At 36.3% G+C, this 23,320-nt stretch overlaps 3 protein-coding genes across 6 annotated transcripts; 1 reads left to right on the top strand and 2 right to left on the bottom strand.

Annotated features, from left to right (window-relative positions):
* Positions 1–344: 344 nt before the first annotated feature.
* Positions 345–2,980, bottom strand: LOC116120294 (protein IQ-DOMAIN 1). 4 transcript variants are annotated; one of them, XM_031406251.1, is made up of 6 exons: positions 2,535–2,980; positions 1,983–2,255; positions 1,664–1,870; positions 1,319–1,432; positions 1,008–1,235; positions 345–690 (listed from the first exon to the last, which is right to left on the bottom strand). In XM_031406251.1, exons 1-6 carry the CDS (start codon positions 2,607–2,609, stop codon positions 583–585), a joined length of 1,005 nt encoding a protein of 334 aa, XP_031262111.1. In that variant the 5' UTR covers positions 2,610–2,980; the 3' UTR covers positions 345–582. The 4 variants fall into 4 exon arrangements, with proteins under 4 accessions (XP_031262111.1, XP_031262109.1, XP_031262108.1 ...); XM_031406249.1 differs by having other exon boundaries at positions 349–690; positions 864–1,235; positions 1,983–2,249; positions 2,535–2,968; XM_031406248.1 differs by having other exon boundaries at positions 351–690; positions 864–1,235; positions 2,535–2,965.
* Positions 2,981–4,894: 1,914 nt separating this feature from the next.
* On the top strand, positions 4,895–8,687 carry LOC116120256 (transcription initiation factor TFIID subunit 6). Its single transcript, XM_031406205.1, has 12 exons — positions 4,895–5,103; positions 5,617–5,703; positions 5,848–5,949; positions 6,027–6,135; positions 6,493–6,593; positions 6,684–6,821; positions 6,919–7,014; positions 7,157–7,281; positions 7,372–7,504; positions 7,611–7,736; positions 7,835–7,946; positions 8,309–8,687. Exons 1-12 carry the CDS (start codon positions 4,978–4,980, stop codon positions 8,683–8,685), a joined length of 1,632 nt encoding a protein of 543 aa, XP_031262065.1. The 5' UTR covers positions 4,895–4,977; the 3' UTR covers positions 8,686–8,687.
* Positions 8,688–9,195: 508 nt separating this feature from the next.
* On the bottom strand, positions 9,196–9,819 carry LOC116120257. The gene has a single exon (XM_031406206.1). The coding sequence runs from the start codon at positions 9,731–9,733 to the stop codon at positions 9,320–9,322; it is 414 nt and encodes a 137-aa protein (XP_031262066.1). The 5' UTR covers positions 9,734–9,819; the 3' UTR covers positions 9,196–9,319.
* Positions 9,820–23,320: the final 13,501 nt, after the last annotated feature.

Raw genomic sequence — 23,320 nt, 5'->3', positions numbered from 1 at the left:
AATATTAAATTTCGTGGTTGCAAGTGATTTCCTAAATACAAGGGAAGTTCAGCGTCAAGTGCCAATGTTTTCTGAGATGTGAGGTTATTTGAATGGCTAGGCTTTTCAGCAATGGTGTAACCGATGATTAATGATGGTTTGTGCGCAAAGTTTTGAAATCTGCTTAAGCGGCGGCCGTAACTTACATGGTTATTGCATATCTTGCTAATTTCCAGCAAAATGGGTAGGTAGTCTCTTTACTTCGTTAGGATATATTTCGACTTGGTAAGGGAACAATAACCTCTAGCAAAATGGTTTCTTTGCCCTGCGGGGTTCGCAAAGTTTCAAAGTCGTCTCTTGCAGTATATATATATATCTTGGTTTTTATCAAACAAGATCCATTCCCAGCTTCCTGGTCATTCTAATTGCTTCAGTTAAATAAACTGGATTATTAGCATACCATTACCATATACAAGGGATTTATTATTTCTACAAGCCATACACTCATGAATAAATTCTAGGTAGAAGCACGAGACTCATCTTCTCTTGAAAGATAAGAAGGCAACTTGGATTTGCCACTGGCCAGGCTCTTGCATGCGATCTCTAAATGGAAGCATCGTTGCACTTAACTTCTTTCTTATTCCCTGCTTGCTTTTGCTTGTTCTTCTTATCAATAATATCACACTCCTTCGGACTGTCCTTCTTGCTTACCTGTTACAATAAGGAAATCAAATTTGGTAAAGAAGTGGATATGTAACGAAACAAAATAATAGATTTTCAAGGACCGTATTATCGCATTCTTATGTTTCTCTTGTTTTTTCCCTTAATTTTAGTCTACTCAGCTTTCAGCACTCTTCTACTAGCTATGGTGAGGAAGTTTTTACTTTGCTGCACTCTTTCGGGCACTGGTAGCTTGGCACAGTTTTCCTCCTTGACACACTTGTAGCCTTCAGTCTGTTTTTCCTAGGCTTGAAGCCTTCAATCTCTTTAGCTGAATTTACTGAAAAGCTTTCAATTTGAACGGATACCTCATTGGATCCACAACTCTCCTGTTCTTCCCCTGCTACATCGAAAAGTCTTTTTGCCACCATGAACTTTTGATTGTTGTTAAATGGCTCAAGTTGCTTGCTTATAGGATTTTCAACCAGGGAGTTCTCATGAAGACGGGTTGCCATCCATCGTTCTAGCCAGCTCCAACCCATGTTCAGTTCTGTGTCATCAGTTCTGTTTTGCTTCTTCTTCGAACAAATTCTTAGCTATAGATCAAGTGGATAAAGTCAGTTCAGCACTAAAATTGATCTGTTTGTTTTCATTTCATACCCGAGTATCTTAGCTTTACCTGCTGTGAAAAGGCATAAGCTAGAGCTCTCTCGCGCCTGGTTGTTGCTTCTAGCCTATTCTGAATCCTCATTTTGGATACATTGCTACTCACTGTGCTATCATCCCAGTCTTCCTGTCAATTTCGGTGTCATACAACAGAAACAAATAAGGTAAGATTTCACTGATGCTCCAAACTTATGTCACTTCATATATTTATTACTTTCTGAGACTCTATTAAGATTCCCATTTGACCTCAATCTGTAAAATCAGTTTGATCAAGTTTCATTTAAGCTTTTAGCTCTTACAATAACACATAACCTTGCTACTGGTTCCAGGTTAGAGGTTCATATCCTTTTTGTTTTACCTTTATCTTGAAAATCTGAGTTCTGGCTTTTTGGTGCATCCTTTGAGGTAGAGCCATGCTTTCTTCTCGAACTGAGAAAACTTCTACAGAATTTCCTGTTTGAACTTCAATTGACGTTCCCACAGACTCCCTACTTGGGCTATCTGTCACTGCAAGAGGCTCCTGCTTACTGTCTTTTAATTTGTTTTCTTCATCTTGACGTCTAGCCTGAAAATCAAGTACTATAATTACTCTTAAAGAATCACAGTTGCAAAATTTGGAGGGATTCTTTCATAATAAGTATGAAATAGATGTATATAAGCCAGTATGAATTCTTAACCCGGAAGCCTCTAAATGCTGTCTGAATTATGATTGCTGCATCTTCTTTATGGAATAACTTGGAAATTGAGTTATGCTTTTCCTTGGAATCTTCACTGTGAGTTTCTCCCTTGTCCGTGAAGTCTTCTAGTATAGGCTGTGTAACAGTGGCCTCAGAGCTCTTAACCGAAGCGGAGTCTTCCTCTGCTAAGACTGAATTGAACTCATCACCACACAGGTATGATCTAACTGAACTCCATTTTCTTTTTTCCGCCATATTGTTCCTTGCCTGCAGCTTTAGCCAGCATAGTGACAATTAAGAGGAATCACTTCAAACTCCAAAACAGAAACAAAGCGGTTCACTATAGTTTAGTGGGGGAACTGTGTCAAAAGGAAAGATAAAAACTACAAATTATAGCAGAGACCCAAAATCAGCAAGCGAAACGTAGGAGCATGTTCATTCTCAAAGAAATACAAGAACACCAATACTCAACTGTAGAATGGAACGACAATTTTCAGAATTTACACTAGTAATATCAATGTTACCAAAAGAAAATGTGTTTACAAGACTTACGTTATTGCTATCCTGAGTCCCAACAGAGCGATTTCTGGAGAAGACACTTCTAACCAACTCTCCAGTGATACCCATCTCAGTTGTTTTGAAATGAATAGCAAAGCAGAAATTTCATAAGGGTTGTCTCCAATTATAATGAATACCACACAGAGGTACTGAGATTCCCTAAATTATTGCTTATGTTGAAGAAAAGTTGACACTGCAAGTGGCAATTTTCAATCCGTTGTTTTCAGTAGACTAAGCTTCACTGGATTATTCTTTTATAAAGTTAGGTAAACCAACTGGTACATCATGATAAACCAAATGTTAGCTGTAGTTAAGTCAGAAGATCTGCAGGTTTTGCAGAGCTTTAGAGCTGGACTTAGTCCTTTAATCACAAAATAATAGAAACCCAAAAGTAAATAAATATCAGATGAAGCTTTTACACATCACTTTATGCACATGGGTTGCAGCAGATTGGACTCATAAAGTTTGCTTGCTATTGGGGCTATGTCTATTCCTTTAGGCTTACTTGATCAATTTCTGTCCCTTTAAAGTGCCCCTCTTCTTGGTTGCTTGCCACTTTTATTTTCCTAAACATGTCAATATTTTACTTTTGGGACCATTTGGGAAAGCCAAAACAGTAGTAACTATTCGGCTTATTATCGAAGCTTAACCCAGCAATTTAAGTTTTTGAGATCAAAATCAAGTCTATGAATTGTGTGAAACAAAGTCTCATGTATTGTTGTGGTAAAGTGGAAACAAAAGTTGGGAAGGTTTTGATGAGATTGGAGTAGCTTAGATAAGGGGTTTTGATAATGGCACAAGCGATAATGACTTGCTAGATATATGGTTTTGCAGACAATGGATGGGTAACAAGAGCAAGTGAAATTGACGGATCAATATAAGTCAAATGGATAATGACATTCACATAAACAGTAGTGGCCCTAATAATCACCCATGTTTCATTTTCATGGTTAGGTTTTAGAATTGTCAGATTGGTATGAAATGAATGCTAATTATAAATCGTTAAATCAATTAATGCATGCTTAATTAGATCATGTGAAATTAATAGAAGATGATGGGGTTTTAGGCCAATCATATGTAAGGTCTCTGCCCATTATCATTACAAGCTCTCATGCTCTTAGGCTTGGCTAGCTTTCTCTCTTCTCTTTCACTTTGTGCAGCCAGACTGGAAGGTTGAGGTTTATTTTGGATATGTTAAAAATAACAGTTTTGAGATATTTTGCATAGCTACAAGTCAAACTGATCACCAAGAAGTTCGGCGATTATTGTCATGTTCTGAGCAAAAACGTTTCCAGCTTTCTTAGTTTTCTACAAAGTAATGATGTATTATTTCAACGTAATGGATCAAAATGAAACTTAGTACAGAGTTTTTAATATGTAATCGATGGTAATTAGACAGACTTCATTGAAATTTGAAAGCCTTTTTATAGAGACAAAAAGATGTGCAAGGGGAGCATCAACTTCAATAACTTGAACAAAGTGTCTAAAAGCCTGCTCTCTGTCTCTGAAACCCATTTTAATTTGTTCAAACCCAGAAAGCTATTTATAAAATCAGGATGAGGGAAATAAGTTGCACAAATCCGTGCATGCTTCCTTAATTAAGTTGACCTCAGCGTCTTGAATTTGATCAATCTTGAAACACTATAGAATTAATTAAGCACCTTGTTCAGTTCTCGCAAAGATTCCTGTGTTCAATGGAACTGCATCACTTCCTACCAAAGATTAGGCTACTAGCTCATTTCTTTGTGGGAAACTTCAAACTTGGTGTATACTGTGTAGAGGCCTCAGCATCAGCATCAGCACCTGGTCTGCGTTTTATACATGTGACTGCACTACACCTTGTCAATATATCAACAGTAACAGCAAGCAACTAATCTTAATGGGTGGCTGTATTTTCTTTTCTTTTCTTTCATTTCAGTTAGATTTGAAATAAAGATGAGTAAATCATGCAAGGCGTGTCAGGATGGACCAGCATAAGAGACAATCGTGTTTTCTCTGTTGGAAGTGGAAAGTAGCTGTCACCATTACCATTTATTACTATTCAGAAGAAGCCGTCTCCTTGTGATTTATTACCAACGCCATCTCATTCTTTTTTTAAGGAATTATCATCTACCTTTAAATATATTAATTAAACTTAATTGAGAATTGATCATAACTTCACTTGTCTTATGATATATATATATATATATTAGATCAAATATTCATATGCTAATAATTGGGTTTGGGTCTTGAACTGGGCTGGGCTATCAATCTAAACCCATGTCCAATTTACTTATCTGGCTCACCCGAAAACCGACCCTTCCCTTCCGCTCTATAAGAACAATTTAGTAATTTACTTAACTGGCTCACCCAAAAACCTGAGCCTGGACCCCTGTCTAGCGTTCACTACCCATAACCCGCTGCGAAGTGTTTGTAGTAAATACTTATAATAGAGAAAATGAGCATTGTACCAAAGGAGACAGTTGAAGTGATAGCGCAAAGCGTTGGAATTAACAATTTGTCTACAGATGCAGCCCTCGCTCTGGCTCCTGATGTTGAATATCGAATGCGCGAAATCATGCAGGTCTATTTTAATTTCCTTTTGCCGTTATATCTTTTGTTTATTTACATGGGTTTTTTTCTTTATTTTTTCACTTGTTTCGTTTTGCTTCTTGTGGATGTTTGTGACTTGTTATTCGATGTGTTGAGTTGTTAAGTTAGGTTACTTGGGAAAGATTTTAATATAGGTTTATGTGGTGAAGTTGGGCGATTTTAAATGAATATGGGTTTCTGTGATTAAACTTATCCGCTCTGGAATTTGGGAACTTTGTGATAATTGTGTTATATGGAGTGTACTTATTTGGAAGCTGTGTAGTGTGTTATCTCCAAAAAAAAAAAAAAAAAAAAATCAAGGTCTTTGTTTACTCTTTATGGAATGTTTAGAGATATATTTATGTATGGAATTACTTTGAATAATTCGTGTAGACAATCAAATCATAGGTTGGTGAGGAGTACTTAGATGGAGAATATGGCTAAGTTTATTAAGGAAATTCGAGAATTGGTATTGGAATTAATGTAGATTTTGATTGAAGTACAGGAGGCAATCAAATGCATGCGTCACTCCAAGAGAACTAGGATGACGACAGATGATGTTGATGGTGCTCTGAAATTAAGGAATGTGGAGGTGAGTTCAAATAATTCTCATAGCTTAATTTTTAGCATGGAGTGGAATGGTTTAGGCTTATGATATAATACTAAATGCTGCTTATCCGGCAATTTTGGTAATTGCTTTTTCTTCATCTAATCTCTTTTAATCTTCTTGCCTCAGCCATTATATGGTTTTGCCTCAGGGGGACCTTTGCGGTTCAGAAGAGCTATTGGGCATAGGGATTTGTTTTACATTGATGACAAGGATGTGGATTTCAAAGATGTAAGAAAGTAAGGATTATATTTGTTGCCCAACCAAGATTCAATTTAAATTTTCCTTCAACCGGTTTTGACTTGTAGGTGATTGAAGCTCCTTTACCTAAAGCTCCTCTTGATACAGCAATTGTTTGTCACTGGCTAGCAATTGAAGGGACACAACCTGCAATCCCAGAAAATGCTCCAGTGGAAGGTTGGTGTCTAATACAGAGGCCTTATCAAGTGTTATATAATCTTTTAGACTTAAAATTTTGTGTAATTAGTTTAAACTTTGAAGAATCCTGATTTTAAAAAATGTCTAGCATCTAGTGAACTAGGATGGAAATTAATAGATTGGTTTAAGTGCAATGTGGTCTGTGGTAGATCTTGTTATACTTTTCTATTCTGGTATCAAGTCTACATGGTAAATTACGTATTGAATTGGTCCTTCATGAAGTAATTTCCTCTGAGTGAAGATAATCTCATGACCAAGATAAAAGTAGATACGTTTTTGCTTTCATTGTCAGTCAATCTGGATACTAATATTTGAATTGGTTTTGTTTGTCTCTAGTAATTACTCCTCCACCTGATGGAAAAAACAATGAACAGAAGGATGGGCTTCCTGTTGACATTAAATTACCAGTTAGACATATATTGTCTAGGGAACTTCAGGTACATGAAATACTATCTGCTCTTATATTTTATACTGTTATTTATTCTTTCTACTGTTTTTGTAACATGCCCTTTACTGTCGCCTTGCAGCTGTACTTTGATAAAATCACTGAGCTAACTGTGAGCAGGTCTGATTCGGTACTTTTCAAACAAGCATTAGTGAGTTTGGCTACAGACTCGGGACTCCATCCATTAGTTCCTTATTTCACATACTTTGTTGCTGATGAGGTGATAATTTTAAGAATATATTCTGGGAACATAAACAGTTTTAGGAAAATACATATCCATAATTCTCATTCCAACTGCTCCTTTGCTATGATATCAGGTATCTCGTGGTTTGAATGATTATTCCCTTCTGTTTGCTTTGATGCGTGTTGTTTGGAGTCTTCTTCAGAATCCTCACATACATATAGAACCTTATGTAAGTTTAATTTTAATTTGCATGGTTTATTTTTTAAGATTAGATGACCATTTTCTTTATATTTGTTCAATTTGTGGATATCCTCAGTTTTTTTGAAGAGTCTACTGTCCATGAATCTGAGAAGCCATTGTTTTCTTGTCAGCTTCACCAATTGATGCCATCTGTAGTTACCTGCCTTGTTGCAAAAAGGTTAGGGAATAGACTTGCGGATAACCACTGGGAACTTAGAGACTTCACAGCAAAACTGGTTGCTGCAATATGCAAAAGGTGAAACTTCTCCACCTTATTATTGGTTTTCCTCTGTCATCCATGCTTTATGTACATGCTGTAATAAATTTTGTATTATGTTTGCTGTAGATTTGGGCATGTGTATAACACTCTTCAGACACGTCTGACCAAAACTCTTCTCAACGCTCTTTTGGACCCAAAGCGATCATTGACTCAACATTATGGTGCAATTCAAGGTTTAGCAGCCTTGGGACCCAACGTGGTACTTTCTCTTCTCATGCTTTTTGGAAAAAAAAAAAAAAAGTGTCCTGAAAGTCAAATTAGAAAACAATGGTGCAGTTTGTGATGTTTCCTCTCTTTACAAGTAGGTTCGCCTTCTTCTACTGCCAAATCTTGAGCCTTATTTGCATCTTCTTGAACCTGAGATGCTACTTGAGAAGCAAAAGAATGAAGTGAAGAGGCATGAGGCCTGGCGAGTGTATGGGGCCTTGCTGGTAAGTTGCTTTGTGTAAGAATGCTTATACAATTATATCCAGGAAGATAATCTTGAGAAGCTTATCTAATGAGTATAATTTGACTTTTCTTTTTCCAGCATGCAGCTGGTCAATGCATATATGATCGCCTCAAGATCTTCCCACCTATGCCATCCCCACCAGCTCATGGTGTCTGGAAACCCAATGGAAAAGTTGTTACTACAGTGCCAAGTAAGAGATATACTGACTTATTTGTTTGCTTAGGAGTAAGACATTGATTGATATAGCATCTGTGGGTTTACCAGAACTCCAGATTAATTTGCATGCTTAGGGACCAAGGGTGTTTGAGAGTTGTTTGTTTGCCTTAGATTATATGCTCTATGTGATAATCAGGATTATTGATGTATCAATATACTGATGAATGGGTAAGTTCTTGTTATTGAGGGAGACTAACCTTATAAATAATTTGTCTAAAATTTGATCCTTAAATAGGACACAGATATTTTAGAAGCACATTTTACAAACATTTGCTGCATTTGTTTAATTGAGAAAACAAACATTTAACCCTTGCTTCCCCTTGTGCAATCTTCAAGATAAACGCAAGGCAACCATGGAGCACTTGGAAGAGCAGCCACCCCACAAGAAAATAGCAACTGATGGACCAACTGGTCCAGTGTCTACCAGCTCCTCATCATCTCCCATGCAGGAGGAACCAGTAGTAGCTTCTTCTTTGGGGGATTCTGATGCGGGCCCCTTATCATCTTCTGCACAGATTTCTCATGATAGCGGATCAGGCAGCAGACATAGAAGAGGCAGTGGTGATACTCGAGCTTCAAAGATTTCAGCCATCCTACCGCAGATTTGGAAGGATGACTTAAAATCTGGGCAGCTTATGGTTTCATTGTTTGGTCTATTTGGGGAAGGCATTCTCTCCTTTATTCCTGCTCCTGAGATGTCTTTGTTTTTGTAAAGGATGATACAGTCGCTGTGAATTTATAATTGAAGAAAGAAAAATCATATCAATGAAATACATGGTTTCCGTAGAGCTTATATGATGGAATTCATGTGTCTAGATTTGACAGCTGCTAATTGAATCTCTTTAATCATCCTATCATACTAATAGAATTGTCTGGAAAACTTTATAAATCAAAACTGTTGAAAATACTAAATAGATGTATGAAACAACGCATGTTATCTGCCTATAAAAGGGAGTGATTTGATTGGTATATAGGGAGGGTTGGAATGTTTTTTAAATTTGCAATAAGTTTTTAGATTGCTTCTTCTCTCGCAGATACGAGGGATAAGCTAGTTTGATGAAGCTTTAAGGTGATCTTGTTTCTTCCCCGTCTAGAGGCTCTTCGAAAGTCTTCGATTTTCATATAAAGCATTAGGAGAAATCTATTATCCTTTGCCTTGGGAGCTGGTTTCTTAATTATAAATGGACGACCATGATTACCAACAACAAAACATTTTTCATTTATTCAACTCATGACTTGATTACATTGTCTAGAATTCAAGAGGCATATAACCAGAAAACAAAAAAGGAAAAAGGAAATTGCAATGTTAAATAAAAGAAGAATGAATCAGGCGTAACAACAAGCAATTTAAGCACCAAATTTAGTGGTCTCCTTCTCCACAGCTTTTCTGAGGATGCTATCCTCTTCCAGGGCCATTTGTATGGGCAAAACTCCGATACCATTGGCCATAGCAAGCATCATTTGCTTGGTCTCTGCCTTGAACTCCTCCAAATCCACAGATCCATTTGAGTCGTGGTCGAATTTCAGGAACAAGGATTTGTACAACTTAGCAAGCTCATCCGGGTCTGGTTTGTCATCGATTCCAAAATGAGTCTCAAACACCCTCAGACTCTGTAGCTCCTTCATCATTTCTGCATAGGAAAGAAGACCATCTTTATCTTTATCAAGGTTGGCGAAAAGGTCACGTACTGAGACGCTGAATGCATCTTCGTCTTCCAGAAAGCTAATAATGGTTGCACCATCTAACACTTCTACACTCATTTTGCTGACTTCTCTTGGTACTTGAAAGCTACAACAGGTATCAAAAGTAGAAGAAATCTTTCAACTTAATTTGATCTTGTTGAAAAAAAGAGTTCGGTTTGGTTATATTTATAGTCTCTAGTTAAGATAGTTCGAGAGCAATATGTTGTTTCAAAATTTTGCTTTGTTGGCCTGCTGTTTTCGTCTGGCACAAGTTTTTTGAAATCATTAGTGAAACAGTGAGACTAGCTTGATCTTTTCAATAAGTTGGCCCATTGAACGCGAATGCAAATAGTCACAAGTCATTGGATTAATAACCATTTTTAACTGTTCATGGGTTAGTAAGTCTTTATGCACTAGAATTTGTCTTGCCTTTCAACCTTTGAATTTAAATCCAATGGGCTTAGAAAGTCAAAAATCAAAAGAAGTTGACCAAAAAGTCAAAAGAAGAAATTGCAACTGCAGTTTGAAATCTTGCTAAGTCACCTCGCAACCACCGACAGTTGTATAACTGTCAAAAACAATGAGATCTGCCCATAGATCATTCCTCAACCTCCCTCTCGAACAACACCCAATTCCGTGACACACGCAAAACATTATACAAAATATTGTCATGACTTGAGAAAACAGAATTCATCCCAACCTCAATATGCATGCCATGGTGGTGACCAAAGATTACTCAAGAAATACTTGTCACATACTCGTATATACTTGGGGGATCCAGTTTCAATGAATATTCGATATCATATTTTGAAAATTGTATATCAAGTATTGCTTTAATGTTATGAAATTATGATTGCAACCTTAAACAATTATATATGTTGGATTTAATCATGAAATTTATTTATCTTCCAAATTGAAATCTACCCACCAATTCTGTACTAATTATCATATACAATCAGAATGCATATTTTTTATAAGAATCCCAAAAATGAGAGAAGAAGCCCTCTATTTATAATAAAAGGTTTCAGGGTAATGATTACAAGTCTGCAAGTAGACAGGTGTAGTACAATTCATACCGTGCTTCCCATTGACTGATTACATAAGAGACATACTCAAATTGTGTAAGGCTTGGATAAGTGGGCGACTCATATCCACTCTTAAATAAAGTCTGAGTTTACCAAGTTGATGACAGCTATACTCTTTCTGTCTTTAGACGACGTGATAGCTCCTGGACAACACAAAGTCTTCATGAACTCTGATTAACGTTGGCTGACGTAAGCTCACGCTAGCCCTGATTTTTTAGGCATAACATATTCTAACAAGATTTCACCATTCTTCAGAAGGCAAATCACCCTAAAAAATCTTTTTTTCAAATACAACTTTGAACTCTTGAAGGATGCATCCCAACCTTGTTCCAAATTTATCCGCGGCAGATGAGCTCTAATGTAGAATTCTTTGATCCAAGACTTCTTTACATTATATTCCTTCATAACCCAAATCTCAATATCTCCACCATCAACAAAAAAAGCTGCAGATGGACAGCCTCCTAAAACTGCCAGATGGTTATGATGACCTAAGGTTGGACAGTCAGGCTTGGGGACCTCCCAGAATTGGTCATCTGCTAAGTCAAATGACACAAGCAGGAGACCTAGCCAATATTTATGGGGCCAAAAGATCTAGTGAAGTCTTCCATTGAGCAAGATGGGTGATGACCACAATCCAAGGAAGTTGTAAGGTAATTTTCCTACTCTTCTCCAAGTGGAGCTTCCCGGAGTGAGTACCTGAGCCTCTAATTATTTATCGGTATATAAATCCCTATACAGAAGACTATTTGCACTTTCAAAACATATAGCAATCACCTTGTATTCCTTTGTGGTAGGATGGAAGCCAAATCCAAACACGTTCACCATCTCTTTATGCGAGACCTTCGTGGGTTCAGGAAGCTTTAAGTAATCCCCGGTAAAAGGGTTATATATACAGAGTGAGTGGCTTGCAGGTGATGATGAATCCCTTAAGCATAGAAGGCCATTACATGAGCCTACAATGTCAAATTTAGGCATCAAAGGAACGCAAAATTTCTTCAATGCCTAGTAACTTTCATTCCGAGCAGAGAAATCAACTAAGTAATTTTGGTCTTGAACAGGATAGTCTTGGTGTAGAATGAAACAAGGATCATTTTCAGTCATGCGCAAGAAATGCATATTAATGAGAAGAGGGTCTTTTGCTAAGTTGCACCAGGCTCGGCAAACAAACTTGATTTTGGCTAAAGATGTAATAGATAGGCTTGATAATATATTGAAGGAAATCTCACGCGGAAGACACTCTAATGTGATCTTTGGTGCATCTCCATCTTTACCAAGCTTGTGGCTCTTGCCCTGTTTCTCACAGATTGAGTCCATAGTTGGGGAAAGATTTAGAAACAACAAGATTTAAGGAAGGCCTGGAGATGAAAACAAATAAATATGATTCTTCGATATAAAATGAATAAAAATAAGTTGGAAATTATGATGAAATAGTGCTGTTAGGGATAAACAATGCTACAGGGCGGCAAAACTAAGAACACACAAACAAATTATGTCATAGAATATATTGAATCATCTTATCTCGTCCATTTCAAGACTCCAAATTATTCCAATTATGGACACTTAGATGCATTGAGGTCAAATTAAAGAGCAAGCCCCTAGTAACTACAAAGAAGAATGGTTTCTAAGGCCACAAGAGCACTTTAAAGACCAAGGTTGATATGCACCAAGGTAGCAAAAAGGTAAAAAGTAGACTATACAAATTTTTGGGAGAATACATTGCATAGATGATCAATTGTATTTGCAACTTCATACATTCCATCGTCTATCATATTGTTCAATAATTTCAATGAAAGAGGGCACAAAATAAATGTAAAGGACATAATATTTTACTTTACTTGCTAAACTTACATATTGTCTGTCATCCCATTGTAATGCAATGTACGCTCAACTTTCTCTAAAAACAGTATGAGTAGTTCGAAACTGGGACTTGATCTTGAGTGGCGGTGTGGCACACAGCTCATATTTACTAGTCAGCACCTCCAAGTTGAAGACCCTGTTCTCAACACTGGGCTCTGTTTGACTCCGTATACAATTCCAATAGTGACAACTAAGAGAAAGATTTCAAAAGCATTAGAAAGAACTTGGAAGAATTAGTGTTATTTGAAATCTATGAAGTCGGTAAGTAGAGCTGGTAAATCCCATCAAGATAGGATAGATTCACTCGGAAAATAACTGGGTTAACATAATTGATATTATTTTGAATAGACGAAGACCAGTGAGAAGCGTTTACTCTTCAGTTGCACACTCTCAAGAGGAATTAATGGTGGAAAAAGTTGGTTTATTTGTAACATCCTTAATATATGCTCATTCTGAAATTTTATCAAAACACTTGGTTGAATGTCATTCTGAAATTTTATCAAAACACTTGGTTGAATGTCAACATTAGTTTTCTGGACAAGTAAGGGAAGTGCTATGTCACGGGATGATAAGTCATTGAATTGGAATATCAAAAACAGTGTATATTTTAAACTCACAAGATAACATAAAACCAAACTTTATTTCGTCATCGAAGAGCAAATTTACTGAGTGAGAAAGAAGCATAGACTTTGATAGTCTTCCATTTTATATATCAACGAGAGTGTCAATCCAATTGAGGCTACCATCATGAACAACAGCTTCACATAAATGTGGCATTTCAAGGAACAAAAGGTCCTTAAATGTTCCATGTTTGGGGTCATAAGAAACAAGAGCCCTGCGTTTATACTCCCTCACCGTTTTTTAGAAGGCATAACACCCGCAATGAGCTATACTGATGGAACTTTAAATCCCATAAGGATTGGGGTACATCTTGCTCTTGTCCTCTTGGCACGTGAATTCCAATGTTGAATTGCTTGATCCAAGACTCCTTCACATCAAAATCCTGCATAACCCTTATCTCAAATTGCCCATAACTGCCCAGGACGGCTGCAGAAAGACAATCTTCTAAAACCAAATATATTAATTAATATATTAAAAATATGTTTGTTTTATTATTTTGAATAGAATTTTTGAAAAAGTTGAGTTTGGTTGTTATTACGAGGTAGGATTTGAAAATTAATAAAAATACCCTATAGTTTTGTTCATTTACTAAAAACCCCCTATAATAAAAAGTTTAGAAATTGACAAAAAAAGGCCTACTCACCCACATTTGCCAGATTCTGGCCACCATCGTCGAAAAGTGATCGGAATCTAGTGTAATGGTGCACGACTGGTTGGATCTGGCCGATTGTGCGCTGATATGACCTTCTTCGGCTAGATCCACCATGGATTTGGCTGGAAAAAGTCAAATCTATGGCCAGATCTGGTCGTCAACAACGGCCAAAGATATGACCGTCGTTGACGGTCAACCACGAAAAATATATGGTCGTTGTTGATGATCAACCATGGCCATATCTTGGCCGTCGTTGACAACCAGATGTGGCCAAAGAACAGCCAGAATTTTGGCTGTAGATCTGGCATTTTTCGACTAGATCCACGATGGATCTGCCTAGAAAAGGATAGATCGGGGTACTACCAGCCAGATCCAGTCGGTTGTACGCTATTACGCCAGATTCTAACCACCTTTCGACGATGGTGGCCGAAATCTGGCAAATGTGATGGGTGGGTGGGGGTGTTTTTACCAATTTTTAAACCTTTTTTTTGTTGGGGGTGTTTAGTTAAATTAACAAATCTAAAAAGTTTAAAAATAGTTGAATTAAATAGAATTGGATTTTCTAAATAGTGAATCAGATATGTATTTTGGGTAGGATTTCAAAAATCCTACTCAAAATAGAGAAACAAACACACCAAACAATCTAGTCAAAGGTTTTTTTTTTATAGAATTCTTTTATTCTCTTAACCAAATATATTAATTATTTATACTCACTAATTTATTTCAATCTAACAAAACATATCTAATATAACATTCCCAATAATTTTCAAAATAATATATCTTCCTATTAATATTAATATAACATTATTAGTAATAGAACATTCCTTGAACCAAACGCTAATATAACATTATCAGTAATACAACATTCCTTGAACCAAACACTCACTAAGTTTCTTAACTAAGAAATGCTCACTTATTTGAAAATTAGAATATTCATTCAAAAGTTGTGTTATCATATATACAATAAAACCTTTTTATAATGATACTCTATATATGAATAAACTTTACATAGTTATAAAAAATTATATTCCCAATTTGGGATAGTTATAAATAAGAATAAACTCCAAATTGTAGTAAGTTATAATTTTTCTAATTCCCGTCTTAAGGAAAGTTGCCTCCACATAGTAATAATTATCTGTATATTGCAAAAAAATATATGGTATGTTATATTAAAGGTTTAAGATGAAATAAAATATTTATCTAAAGTTGCTTGAGACAATAATTTATGCTTTAGAGTTGTTACCACATCTTTTAACTTGCCAGTACATTACTCGCTAACATGAACATTTTCTTGTTAAAGTTAAAACATTTCTAGCTTCTCAAGCATGTTTAGAGCTTCTTGACATGAAACTTTTTGTATTTCCATACTATCATCCTCATAATTATTTAATTTCTCTTCTTGTTTAATTGTAGAAATGATTTTTTTTTTTTTTTTTAAAGCATACATGACTTGTTACTCATTTAGATGATTAAGAAAGACAAATAATATTCATTCTCGAATTTGATCACTCAATTCTACAATGACTCTTTGATTCTCTTCATCCACTTTATTTGTAACTTGCAATTTATCGACATTGGGGGTCGTAATTTTGTAATGCTTTAAACAATTGACATTTGTTTGTGGCTTCACATTAATTGTCATGCAGCAACTGCATTTACAATTTCATCAAGGACAGTTATCTTTGTTGGTTTCAAAACACGATCTTCTATTCATTTCAAAAGTAGGCAATTGAAGCGCTGAATTGAAACCCTAATATTATTAAAACATGAATTGAAATCCTAATATTGTACTACTAAAACATGAATTATAAAATAAGAAAAAAAATTTAACTACATCTCTATTAAGTTATAACCTCCTCATAGTAATAAAATTAATTAGTCCCATCATTATGACTATAGAGAAGTTTTACTGTATAATGATTTTAAAAAGTAAAATTATAAACCATTTAAAAATTAACTAAAAATATATATTTAATTAGAAACCCAAGTTCTCGGGTTGGATCTGAAGCCTATAATAGGGCCCAAACTCGGGCCTTGTGTTACCTGGTCCACTCTACTATGGTCTTGATCCAGAACCAGGTCTTTTTGCGGCATATGACGTGGTTTGTTGAGAAGATGAACTTGAATTTAAATTTTATTGTGAGGAATGATGATTATTATTTTTTATCCAGTAAAGGAGCAGATTTAGATTGTAAGTAACAGGACAGGAGTTCATGGCTTTTAATTACACACATAAACTTGAACACAAACTTTTGGTATGGAGTAGCGTTACGCTTGCAAACTTCTGCTTCTAATTTCTATGTAGAAATGAGAGTGAGAGTACCCTCACACCAAATTGGCATTCAGTGGAATGCCACATCCTTGAATATTCTATATTTAGGTTTACAAGATGTCATTTCACCGTTTTTCATAAGGCATAAGACTTAGAAACAATGATAAGAGTCATAGAACTTTAAGTCTCTATAGCATTCCTCTTCTAATTTTCTCAGGGGGGAATTTGTAATTTTTAATACCTTAGCAAGATTTTTGTTAGTTAATTAAACCTTAGTGGAGGAAATAATTCTAACAATAATACAAAGATTCTATAACTTCCTCACCGAATTTTGTGAGCCCACCATCTCTCATGTTGGTTTATACTCCTTTTGTAATTTGAAGTTTCTTTCGCAAACTCTAATTCTTACAAGCTTTTCAAATATAAAGTACATATTTGTTACTAAGTTACAATATATATATATATATATATATTTTAGATATATTATGTGTTTTGGCCTTAGGGGGGCCCTTTTGCGGTTCAGAAGAGCTATTGGGCACAGGGATTTGTTTTACATTGATGACAAGGATGTGGATTTCAAAGATGTAAGAAAGTAAGGATTATATTTGTTGCCCAACCAAGATGCAATTTAAATTTTCCTTCAACCGGTTTTGACTTGTAGGTGATTGAAGCTCCTTTACCTAAAGCTCCTCTTGATACAGCAATTGTTTGTCACTGGCTAGCAATTGAAGGGACACAACCTGCAATCCCAAAAAATGCTCCAGTGGAAGGTTGGTGTCTAATACAGGGGCCTTATCAAGTGTTATATAATCTTTAAGACTTAAAATTTTGTGTAATTAGTTTAAACTTTGAAGAATCTTGATTTTAAAAAATGTCTAGCATTTAGTGAACTAGGATGGAAATTAATAGATTGGTTTAAGTGCAATGTGGTCTATGGTAGATCTTGGTATAATTTTCTATTCTGGTATCAAGTCTACATGGTAAATTACGTATTGAATTGGTCTTTCATGAAGTAATTTCCTCTGAGTGAAGATAATCTCATGACCAAGATAAAAGTAGATACGTTTTTGCTTTCATTGTCAGTCAATCTGGATACTAATTTTTGAATTGGTTTTGTTTGTCTCTAGTAATTACTCCTCCACTTGATGGAAAAAACAATGAACAGAAGGATGGGCTTCCTGTTGACATTAAATTACCAGTTAGACATATATTGTCTAGGGAACTTCAGGTACATGAAATACTATCTGCTCTTATATTTTATACTGTTATTTATTCTTTCTACTGTTTTTGTAACATGCCCTTTACTGTCGCCTTGAAGCTGTACTTTGATAAAATAACTGAGCTAACTGTGAGCAGGTCTGATTCGGTACTTTTCAAACAAGCATTAGTGAGTTTGGCTACAGACTCGGGACTCCATCCATTAGTTCCTTATTTCACATACTTTGTTGCTGATGAGGTGAAAATTTTAAAAATATATTTTGGGAACATAAACAGTTTTAGGAAAATGCATATCCATAATTCTCGTTCCAACTGCTCCTTTGCTATGATATCAGGTATCTCGTGGTTTGAATGATTATTCCCTTTTGTTTAATTTGATGCCTGTTGTTTGGAGTCTTCTTCAGAATCCTCACATACATATAGAACCTTATGTAAGTTTAATTTTAATTTGTATGGTTTATTTTTTAAGATTAGATGACCATTTTCTTTATATTTGTTCAATTTGTGGATATCTTAGCTTTTTTGAAGAGTCTATTGAAGATGATGATAACCTGCTGGAAATGCAACATTATTCAGCTGAGGTTTCAAACAACCTTTTTTGTGCCAAGTGTTTTGTTTCGGTTAGGATGCAGTAGTTGATGCTGCAGAATTGGCACTGTGTAGTGATATTTTGTGACATGTTTAGTTGAGATTAAGACATGTTTTGGTGTAAGTTTTTTATTTAAATTCAAATGTATTACATCTCATACACTGTAATAGTTTGTTTAGGTAAGAACAGTGGGTTGTTTTGCATAAATATATTCCATATTCAATGAATGAAGATGAGCACATATTTTTCAGCTTAAGTCGTCTCTTTCCATTGCAAAACACACTCACTTCTCACTCTCCTGTTTAACAATCTGAACTAACAATTGGTATCAGAGCCGTAGCTGATCTTAAGGGCCTGATACATTTACCTCTTTCCATCCAACTTCTTAGCCTTTGTACGGTGAAACCATCTATTAAACTCCATACAACCTGATTTAATGGCACAATACACAACCTCTCTTACTCCTCCAATCTTCAACGGTGAGCAATACCACATGTGGACTGTCAAAATGAAAACCTTTCTGAGGGGATAAGATTTATGGTAGTCTGTTGAAGAGAATAAACAGCCACCAGCATTAGGGCCAAACCCCACGTTGAATCAGATCAAGCTTCATGAAGAGGAAGCTACTAAGGCTCCTAGAGCTTTGTCACATATCCATCCAACTGTAACTGAACTTGTGTTTACAAGAATCATGACATATGAGACAGCCAAGAAAGCATGGGATAAACTCAATAAGGAGTTTGGTGGTAGTGATACAACAAGAAACATGCATGTATTGAACTTAAGGAGAGAGTTTGAAATGTTGAAGATGCAAGAGTCAAAATCAATAAAGGAGTGTGTAGATGGGCTGATGAATGTAGTGAATAAAATCAGGTTGTTGGTTGAGGAAATGACAGATAAGAGAATTGTGGAGAAAGTCTTAGTTAGTCTAACCGAGAGGTTTGAATCCAAGATTTCTTCACTTGAGGACTCCAAGGATTTGTCTCAAATTACACTCATTAAATTGGTGCATGCTTTGCAAGCTCAAGAGCAAAGGAGATTGTTGAGACAAGAGGATTCAAGTGAGGGTGCAATAGTGGCAGGCTTTAAAGGCAGACCTGATCAGGGAGGAAGTAAAATGCCTGCTGGAGATAAGAAAGGGAAAGAGAAAATAGCCAACCAGTGGAGCAAACCAAGTGGAATGAGAGAGTTTTCACCGTGTTCTCACTACAAGAAGAAGGGTCACTCTGAAAAAAAGGTGCTGGTTCAGACCAAATATCCAATGTAGAGCATGTAAGCAATATGACCACATTGAAAAAGTGTATAAGAACAAGCCAAACTAGTCACCATAGCAAGCACATATTGTTGAGGATCAGCAGCCAAATTCATAATCTGAGCAATTATTCGTGGCTTCATGTTGTGCAACTCAAGCTTACAATCATGCATGGTTGATAGATAGTGGCTACACCAACCACATGATAGCAAACTTGTAGGATTTTGTCAACTTTGACAAGGCATACCATTCCAAAGTTAAAGTTGGAAATGGGGAGTTTGTAGATGTCAAAGAGAGAGAAGATGTTGTTGTGCAAACAAGGTCAGGTATTAAACTAATTCCTAATGTTTTGTATGTACCTAATATAAGCCATAATTTACTTAGTATAGGACAAATGTTAGAAAGGAATTATGTCCTGCATTTCCAAGATCAGTCCTGCACAATCCTGGATAGTGAAGGCAGTGAATTAATGAGGGTTAGAATGGTGGGAAAAAGCTTCCCTATTAGGCGGAAAAAACTAGAACCTAAAGCCTATACTACTGATGTAAATGAGTTTGAACTATGGCACAAAAGATTAGGCCATTTCAACTATCATGGTCTTAAGGAAATTCAGACCAAAGAATTAGTCCACAATCTGCCAGAAATTGTAGAGACTGAGGCTATATGTGCTACCTGTTAGCTTGGCAAGATGAGTAGACAACCATTCCCTGCAAACAAAGCTTGGAGAGTTACTGAGAAGCTCCAACTTATCCACATAGATGTGTGTGGACCCATACTGACACCATCACTAAATGGGAGCAAATATTTTGTTTTGTTCATTGATGACTGGTCCAAGATGTGTTAGGTTTACTTTTTGAAACAGAAAAATGAAGTTGCAGTTGTGTTTAGAAGATTCAAGCTGCAAGTTGAGAACCAAACTAGACTTAGCATTAAAACTGTAAGAAGTGACAATGGGAGTGAGTACACTTCAAGTGAGTTTGAAACAATCTGCAGGCAGGCTGGAATTGTGCATCAATTTAGCAGTCCCTATACTCTATAGCAAAATAGAGTCAGTGAGAGGAAGAATAGGACTGTTATGGAGATGGTTAGGTGCATGGTTGCTGAGAAGAAGTTGCCCAAGTCTTTTTGGGTAGAGGCAATAAACACAGGGGTCTATTTGCCTAATAGACTTCCCACCAAGGCCTTAGTTAATCAAACACCTTATGAGGTTTGGTATGGAGTGAAGCCTACGATTGGAAATCTGAGAATTTTTGGAAGTGTATGATATGCACTCATTCCAGCAGTCAGGAGAAGTAAACTGGATGATAAAGCCATGATAGGAATCTTTATTGGCTATAGTGAGCAGTCCAAAGCTTATAGAGTCTATGTTCTAGCAACTAAGAAAATTCGCATCACTAGAGATGTGAAAGTAGATGAAAGTGGGTTCTAGAACTAGGAGAAAAATGACATTGAAGAAGACTCAAGGGGGCAGTTGACAAATACAGCAGTAGGCAGACATGATAATCAAGAAAAGACAAATTATGATGATGAGTTTCTAGTTCGGGGTACAAGGCCTCTGGCAGAGGTTTATGAGAGGTGTAATACAGCCTTACCTGAACCTGCAAACTACAAGGAGGTTGCTAAGTCAGATATTTAGAGGAATGCAATAGAGGAGGAGTTAAACATGCTTGAAAAGAATGGCACCTAGGAATTGGTAGACAGACCTGCAACCAGGAAGGTAATCCAAGTCAAATGGATTTACAAAAGGAAGCTTAAACATGATGAATCAGTCTATAAACATAAAGCAAAGTTGGTTATCAAAGGTTTGCACAATTTGGAGTAGACTTCTCGGATACATTTGCACCTATGGCCAGGCATGACACAATTAGGCTTCTTCTTGCCTTAGCAACCCAATTTGAGTGGAGAATCTATCAACTAGATGTCAAGTTTGCTTTCCTAAATGGTTGGCTCAATGAAGAAATTTATGTGGAGCAATTGGAGGGATATGAAGTGGAAGGGCAGAAGAACAAAGTTTATCTGTTGAGGAAGGCACTAAATGGCCTAAAATAGGCTTCTAGAGCCTGGTATAGTAGAATCAATGATCATTTGGTTAGCTTGGGATATGTAAGGAGCCCAAATGAACATACACTATATGTGAGAAAGCTGGAAGGGGAATTCGCTATAGTGTCATTATATGTAGATGATTTACTCATCATGGGAAGCAGTCCAATTCAGCTAGAAAAGTTTAAAATGGCCATGCACAATGAGTTTGAAATGACTGATTTAGGGGAAATGTCTTATTTCCTTGGAATGGAGATCCACCAAAGTTAACATGGTATATTTGTTAGCCAAAGGAAATTTGCTAATGAAATCTTGCATATGTTTGACATGGACAGGTGCAAACCAGTAGACACTCCTCTGGTTGCAAATTTGAAGCTAAGCAAAGATGATGGGGCTGTGAAGATTGATGAAAGAATTTATAGAAGTTTGATTGGTTGTCTATTATATTTGACTACCACCTGACCAGACAAAATGTTTGCAACAAGTATTCTCTCCAGATTCATGAGCAGCCCGAGTGAAATCCATCTCAAGGCAGCCAAGAGGGTGTTGAGGTATATTAAGGGAAGTTTTGATCTTGGTGTATGGTTTAAAAAGATTGAAAACCTTCAGCTTATTGGGTACTCTGACAATGATTGGGCTGGATGCATTGATGATATGAGAAGCACTTCAGGCTATGTTTTCTTCTTGAATTCAGGAGCTATATGTTGGCTTTCCAAAAAGCAAGACATCATTGCTCAATCCACAGCAGAAGCAGAATACATTTTTGCTGCTGTTGTTGTAAACCAAACTATATGGCTTAGGAAAATTTTGGTGGATTTGAAGCAAACTCAGAAGGATCCAACTGTAATTTTTTGTGACAACCAATCGACTGTAGCAATGGCAAAGAATCCCATCTTACACAGCAGAACCAAGCATATCAAGATCAAGTTCCATGCTGTGAGAGAGGCAAAAAGTAATGGAGAGGCGAAATTAATTCACTGCAGGGGTGAAGAACAGATAGCTGATGTTATGACCAAGGCTTTGCCTAAAATCAAGTTTGAGAATGTAAGACTTAGACTTGGTGTTTCCAGCAAGATTATCTAGGAGGAGTATTGAAGATGATGAGAACCTACTGGAAACACAATATTATTCAGCTGAGGTTTCAAACAACCTTTTTGGTGCCAAGTGTTCTGTTTCAGTTAGGATGCAGTAGTTGATGCTACAGAATTTAGCATTGTGTAGTGATATTTTGTGACACGTTTAGTTGAGATTAAGACATGTTTTGGTGCAAGTTTTTTATTTAAATTCAAATGTACTACATCTCATCCACTGCAGTAGTCTGTTTACGTAAGAATGGTGGGCTGTTTTGTATAAATGTATTCCATGCTTAATGAATGAAGATGAGCACATATTTTTTAGCTGAAGTCGTCTCTTTCCATTGCAAAACACACTCACCTCTCACTCTCCAGTTTAACAATCTGACCAACAGAGTCTACTGTCCATGAATCTGAGAAGCCATTTTTTTCTTGTCAGCTTCACCAATTGATGCCATCTGTAGTTATTTGCCTTATTGCAAAAATGTTAGGGAAATTGAAGGTTTTTGAGTTTGAATATGCTAAGAGAAAGAAGGTTAGCATGCATGAAAGAGAGGTCTAAAATGAGAGAAAAATTTAGTTCAAAGTCTGCACAGTTTTTGTTCATTAGCAGAGAAATATAAAGCCATGTTTTCATCACTGTTACAACCATTCTACAGTGATAACTTTTTTCAAATATAATACAATCTAAACCACTCTAACTAATACAAATCACAATGACATATGCTGGCCTAAATCATAGGCTGTCCTCACCTAAACTATCACATATTACATTAAAAAATAACCAAAAACCTGCACTTGACAGACATCCTACATCCAACTCAAATATGACGCCAAACATTCAAACTGAATTGCAAAATAGTTTCCAGCAAAATATCACATACTTTGACACTTCTCCTTGATATTCTTGCTGGAAACTCCAAATCTGAATCTCAATTCTTCAAACTTGGATCTTCCTAAGGACTTAGTCATTATATCTACCACTTGCTCTTCTCCCTTGCAATGA

The sequence above is a fragment of the Pistacia vera genome, unplaced genomic scaffold (genome assembly GCF_008641045.1).
Source record: "Pistacia vera cultivar Batoury unplaced genomic scaffold, PisVer_v2 Contig93, whole genome shotgun sequence".
Classification (NCBI taxonomy): domain Eukaryota; kingdom Viridiplantae; phylum Streptophyta; class Magnoliopsida; order Sapindales; family Anacardiaceae; genus Pistacia; species Pistacia vera.
Note: the sequence above shows the minus strand (reverse complement) of the source record. Positions and strands in the feature narration are given on the sequence as shown.